The 6,851-nt window shown below is 36.2% G+C and overlaps 1 protein-coding gene across 1 annotated transcript; it reads left to right on the top strand.

Moving 5' to 3' along the window:
* LOC109703699 (pentatricopeptide repeat-containing protein At1g20300, mitochondrial) lies at window positions 2,564-4,121 on the top strand. The gene has a single exon (XM_020224421.1). The coding sequence runs from the start codon at window positions 2,564-2,566 to the stop codon at window positions 3,902-3,904; it is 1,341 nt and encodes a 446-aa protein (XP_020080010.1). The 3' UTR covers window positions 3,905-4,121.

The raw sequence follows: 6,851 nt of genomic DNA, 5'->3' as shown, positions 1-6,851 counted from the left end.
TTTTAGTTACATCAAGAGTAAGAACAATTTCCGATTTGAAATTTGAGTCTTTTATCACTATTTTTTGTAAGATTTTTATTTCAGTCGTTCATTTTGAGCCTACTCGTTCATTAGGTAGATGAAGTCAAAAAATTATGAAAGTTGGTTTTTAAATAGTTCCAATAGCGTAGATCATGTCTAACGGAACCGATTACCGAATCAGATGCTCCATCATCGAAAATAATTTACAAGTACGGAGGCCTCCGTACTTTCAAAACATAGGAACCTAGCTCTATATATATGTATGTATGTATGTACGTATATTCAACTTTGATATTCAAATTTGATATTTGATTTGATGTATTTAAATTTAACTATTATAATTGAACTGAATGAGGAAGTTCAATTGAAACTACGTTCAAATTTATAGCAGTTCTAGCTGTAGCAGGTAAAGAGAGTGACTTTCAACAGAAAGTAAATATCAACCTAATCACTTTTTAAACAAAACTTTTTTTTTTCTTTTTTATATTGGAGATAATGTTATCACCACAAATATAACACGACAACATTTTAAAAATATATGTCTCAACAATACGAAACTAAATAAATTACTTATAGTTACAGTACTTTTTATTATATCGAATTAAATAAGATATATATAGTTATAACTATTATATTTTCAACTATATGCATATCTATCTATACTGTATTTTTAATTATATTTAATCAAACAGATCCTAAATATAATACACAAAGAAAATAGTGGCCACGTGGCAATCATATTTGAAATCACAAATTGAAATTCTGTGATAATAAAATTATGGATAGTTGTGATGAATTGATGATGTGTTTAGTATAAAATTTTAATTTTTATTCAGTCCCAACCTGTCAATGACATTCAATAATCTTATCCTATTTGGATTGTTTGATTTCACCAGATTCGATAATGCAATTTTTTTTCTTTCTCAATAGCTCTCAGCCGTTAAATTCTCTTTTTCGTTTGATTGTTTTTTTTTATTTGTTGGTGTAAAAAAATCTAATCCACTATATAAATTTAAATTATTATAGAATAATATTTTTAATATTTCATATTAAAAGAATACTTAATGTACTTTAAAATGCGTATCTTATATAAATATTGTTGATGTGTTAGAATGTATAGAAGTGAAGGATTTAGGGCCCGTTTGTTCTGGTGTAAGTGGAGTGATGGAACTTAAGTTCCATCACTTCCGTTATTTATTTTGGTGTAAGTAAAAAATATAATATAACTCAAGTTACGTTAGAGCTCCACTTCATCTACTCTCGACTTCCGGCTCTAAAGTACCGAACTCAACTTCCACCACACTCAACCTTCTCTAAACAATTTATTAAACAGTAAAATCTAAACTCTACTTTCTTTATAATGGGTTAGAATTACTTTATTTATAATAAATTAAGATTATCTTTAAATAATAATAAAAAATTTAATTATATAATAGGTTAAATTTTATAGTGATAAATTTATTACTATATTTAGGAGATAATGGGATCCACTTACTTACATCAAAACAAACAACGGAACTCAAAAAACTAATTTTACCAGCACCAAGTTACATCAAAACAAACAGCAGAAGTGATTGAATTTAACTTTCAGTGGTACGAATTACGTCAAAACAAACAACAGAAAAATAATCACACTTCAGAAAAACTCAAACACCACTACACTTGACTTACGTTGAATCTACAAATTCGTCGATCCAAACGCCCCCTTAGAGTTAGTAACGATGGTGTTTGAAGTTTAGAATATAATAATAATAATAATAATGATGCCATGTGATTTACAATATTATAGAAAATCCTAAATAGGATATTGTGACAGTGATCTACTATATTTAATGCTCTTCCTTATATTTGAGTTTTAGAAATTTTAAGAAGCCCAAGAGTGTAATGAGATTTCAACAGTGGTTTAATCTTATATAAAACAATAATAAAATTGAAAAAGAAGAAAATCCTAATAATATTATAATAATTATTTAAATATTAAGCCTGCTAGGAAAAAAGAAGAAAGAAAATAGTAAGCTAATATTTTATATTAGCGTATATCTGTTAATTGTTGTAGTTATATTGGCTAATATTTATATTAGCTAATATTTTATATTAGCCAATATAACTACAACAATTAACAGATATTAGAAATCTAGTAGCTTATATTTTATTTTTATATTCTACTCATATTCTGATTTTTTTGATTTGGATTAATTCTTTTTAATTCTTAAATAAAAATCAAACTACAATTTTAATTTCAAAAAATTAAATTAAAATCAAACTAGTTATAATCAAGATCGAACCAAACTAGAACCAAAATTAGTGATTTGGTCGCCCATATACGGCTCAACCCACTGAGCCCTAAACCCTAACCCCCTCCCTCCTCCTCGGCCACCTCAACCACCTCACTCTCCTCCATCCATGGCGTTTCTCCTCAAACCAAAACCCCTTTTCCTTCCTCCTCCCTTCTCCTTCCTCTTCTCCACCACCACCACCACCACCACCACCACCACCATTACCAACAACAACAACAACAACTCAAATAAGAAGCTCATGACCCATGACATCTCCCTCTCTTCTCCCTCTCACANCCCCCTCCCTCGCCCTCGCCCTCATCCGCCGCGTCTCCTCCCTCCGCAATGGCGTCCCCTTCCCCCAAACCCTCGCCTTCTTCCACTGGTTCCTCTCCTCCCACCCCTCCCCCGACTCCCTCTCCGAGCCCTTCACCGCCATGATCGACCTCTCCGGCAAGCTCCGCCACTGCGACCTCGCCCGCCACCTGCTCGACGAAATGCGCGGCTCAAAAGTCCCAATTTTGCCTCAAACTTTCGCGGCCCTCATCCGCCGCTACATCCGCGCCGGGCTCCCCGAGGACGCCGTCGCCGCGTTCCGCGGCATGCCGGACTACGGCGTCGCGCCCGACCCCGCCTCCCTCGCGTCGCTCCTCGCCGCGCTCGCCAAGAAGCGGCTCGCCGGCGAAGCCCAGTCCCTGTTCGATTCGTTCAAATCGCAGTTCCCGCCCGATGTGGTTCTCTACTCGGTCCTCGTCCACGCCTGGTGCCGCGCCGCCCGGCTCGATGAGGCCGAGCGGGTCTTCGCCGAGATGCGCCAGCTCGGCATAACCCCTAATGTGTATACCTACACCATCGTGATCGACGCCATGTGCAGGGCCGGCCAATTGCCGCGCGCCCACGAGCTGCTCTGCCAAATGATTGACGCTGGTTGCGCGCCCAACACCGCGACATTCAACAATTTTATGCGCGCTCATGTCAAAGCCGGGCGCGCCGAGCAGGTTCTGCAGGTCCGGAACCAGATGAAGCAGCTCGGGTGCGAGCCCGACATTATAACCTACAACTTCCTCATCGAGACGCACTGTGGAAAAGGCCAGAAGAACCTCGATGCCGCCCTTAAAGTCCTCAATCAGATGGTGGCTAAAGGGTGCTCGCCGAATTGCCACTCGTTCAATCCCATATTCCGCTGCTTGCGGAACACTGGAAATGTGAACGCTGCCCACAAGTTGTATGATAGAATGCGGGAGCTACATTGCCCGCTGAACACTGTGACGTATAACCTTCTAATGCAGCTGTTCAATGAGGAGAAGTCGATGGATATGGTTGTGAGGATGAGGAAGGAGATGGAGGCGGAGGGGGTGGAGCCGAACGTGAACACGTACGCGGCACTGGCGACGGCATTCTGTGGGAGGGGGAATTGGAGGAGGGCGTATGCGACGATGAGGGAGATGGTGGGGGAGAAGGGTTTGAAACCGACAAGGCCAGTGTATGAGATGGTGTTAGAACTGTTGAGGAAGGCGGGGCAGCTGAGGAAGCATGAAGAGCTTGTTGAGATGATGGTGGAGAGAGGATTCGTTAGCCGATCGGATAACAATACAATGTGGTACTAATTGTAGTTTTCTATGATGTTAATTGTCATTGCTGTTTGTTGCTCTAATTATAACTGAATTTACAAATAAAGTTATTTTTTTGTAACTTATAGTGCTTCTTTTGGGTTTGGATGTGTTTGCAATCCCCCAAATTGACATATGAATTACTTACAGAGATAAAACTTAGAAGTTGTGATGTAAATATACTATTTCGTTGTTAGTGAAAAATGTGTTTTAAGCTGTTTTGAGTTAATTTACTATGGTGATTGGATTAATAGCTTTGGCCTTTGGTGGATACCCACATTAAGCTAATCTATATTCCGTCTGTATGCATGTCTTATTTCGACCTGAAATTCTTGTCCAGCCTCTAGGTGTTGCATTTCACCTTTGTTTTTTTTTTTTTTTTCCAAAGGAAGCATTTTTCTTTACTTGGACACCTCACTAAAATAAAATTTTTCTGTAAGAAATGGATAATGGTAGTGTACCTTTGCGGCATTAATGTATCTACCTGTTTGATGTTAAAATATTATAACTTACCGGCATGTAGCTTGTATGCTTGTGAGAGAGGAAATATGCAATATTTAGACTTTTTGGGCACATTTCCGTGTAGATATTTAAGTGAATTCTGTATTCAATCAATATCCAATGACTAAATTTATATCTGGAGCTCACAAAATACCTACACAAGGCATGGACTATTGAATTTTCTAGTTGGTCACATTGTTAGAGAAAGACCTACAATCTTAATGGTCGTGTTACTATCTTTTTTGCCTTCCACCATTCCACGTCCTGTAAAAGTTCTATGTATAACAACTTTAGTAGTACTTTCTTCTTGCTTGCAGTATTGATTATTCTAGTGCATGTCCATTTTGTAAAAAAAATAGTCAAAATAATGAAAAGCGCAGGAAACTTATGTTAAGCAATACTTTGATAGAGAAGATGCTTGTTTCTGACATATAACTCTGGTAGAGCAAACTTGCTTTGTTTTCTTATTACGTAGAAATATTTCTAGTGGAAAGTTACTGAAATTGCTTGCATGGGAAATTCAATCTTTTTTTCCACTCTGTGGAGGTCATCCTGAGTTTCTCTATGTTTTGATAGGTATTAATTCATCATGAAAAAAGTCCTTGCATCTTGCGGTAATTATCTCAAATATAATATAATTAGCATAGAACTGAAGTACCTGTCGGATTTTTTGTGGCTTTGCTTTTCAAAGAGGGTGGATGGTAAATTATTAAAAATATTCTTACGTATGAGGACGAGATTCTTGTTTGATTTGGTTGAATGTTAGGTTGACTTATAAAATTTCTTTTTATTTTTTCTTGTGTTTTCTTTTGTGATTCTATGATAGCATATTTTTTTGGATGAGGTGCAATTTTTTTTTCTCTTTTGCTGTTTAAAAATGGTTTTCGAGAGTAAATGTTTTAGAGGACGAGTTTCTCGGCCGGCACTTAGCCTCTTTTTGGTTAGTATAGTGATATTGACTATTTAGTTATCGTTTTGTTTGGCCGGCTTTGGTGCATTTTGATAAGCTATTTCTCTTTGTAAACTTATTTGAAATCATCTTCTTGTTTTTGCTACTGCAATCAGTGGATGCTGACCAAGTCATCAGCCGCTCTTCAGCCACCTACTATCTTTTAGAACTTTGATTAGTGTATCATTGATGACAGAGAACATCATTCAAAAGTTGTTGATGACCATATTTCAAGTTTTGTAGATAAGAGTAGGTCACCAGTGAAAACCTAGTTTCCTACTAGTTTGGTCTTGTTCAAACTCGGATCGTAATACTATACTATCATTTGAACTCTTCTTTATGAAACTGTTATGCATCTTGATGTCTTCAGCGCAAGGTTTTGACTGTTACAGCAGCCATCTGAACTGTTCTCTGTTAGCTTAGCAAACATGTGATTTTATCACGCATTGCCTTCAATGAGTATCATCATCTCTTTGATCAAATCATGAAATATCTCCATGTTTGACTTGTTGCTGTTACATTATGATCATTGTTTCTGATAATTGTTTTCAATGGGCAATTGAATACAAATCTATGTGAGAGCAAATCAACTTGACCATCTATCAGCTTTCTTTGGATCTCTGTTTTCCTTTTATATATATATAATATATATATATTCTGCTGTTATGTGCCAAACTATGAATAGAGCGACAAAATGCGAGGAATGGGGCATGTTCTTCTCTTTATGTTTCTTTTTATCACTTCTCTAGTAGTGCTCCATCGGCAGTGAATCTTTGTACTGTTTGAGTAGAGTTGTCTTAAAAAGTTAAAATTACAAGTCGAGCTTTTGTTTTCAGAGTCTAGGATTTTATTTTATTTCTTGTTGCAGTGTAAATTTTAGACCTTCTCTTTGCCAAACACTTTGTTGTTACTTTTTAGAGTGTATAAGTTGTAGAGATCATGCACTAAAAGAGATGCACGTGGCATCATAAGTATATATATATATAGGCCTTTTAATTACATGGCGAAATAGTTTCTCAGCTTATGATGATCCACATGGTGAACACTAAAAGGGTCCTTTTCAGGTGTATATATATAATGCAATAAAGTATTATTCAATCACTCCCCATTATCCGCAAAGTAGATAAGAGAAACTGGCATTTCAGTTGGAGCCTTCATCATCCTGCCTAACCCCAATGTGAAGAATTTTCTTTTCTTTTCTTTTAATGCAGAAATATTTCAGATGAATTATATATATATTACGTACATTAATAGAGATAACAAGGGAAGAAAAAAAATAACATAGATACAAAAAAAAGAAAATGATTCGGAAATAATCTTAACACATCAACTAATTTATACGATGAAAATTAGATATATCATATAATGTTAATTGATAGAAGAGGGATAACGAGAAGATGACAAAGAAATTAAATTCAAAATTTCTTTAAAACTGCTGCAGAAGCTGACTCTGGTACCATATTGTCTTAAAAAAAATAATTAAAATTACATGAA

This window comes from Ananas comosus, linkage group 25 (assembly GCF_001540865.1).
Source record: "Ananas comosus cultivar F153 linkage group 25, ASM154086v1, whole genome shotgun sequence".
In the NCBI taxonomy this organism is placed as follows: domain Eukaryota; kingdom Viridiplantae; phylum Streptophyta; class Magnoliopsida; order Poales; family Bromeliaceae; genus Ananas; species Ananas comosus.
The sequence above is the reverse complement of the archived record's forward strand: the minus strand, read 5'-3'. Positions and strand labels throughout refer to the sequence as shown.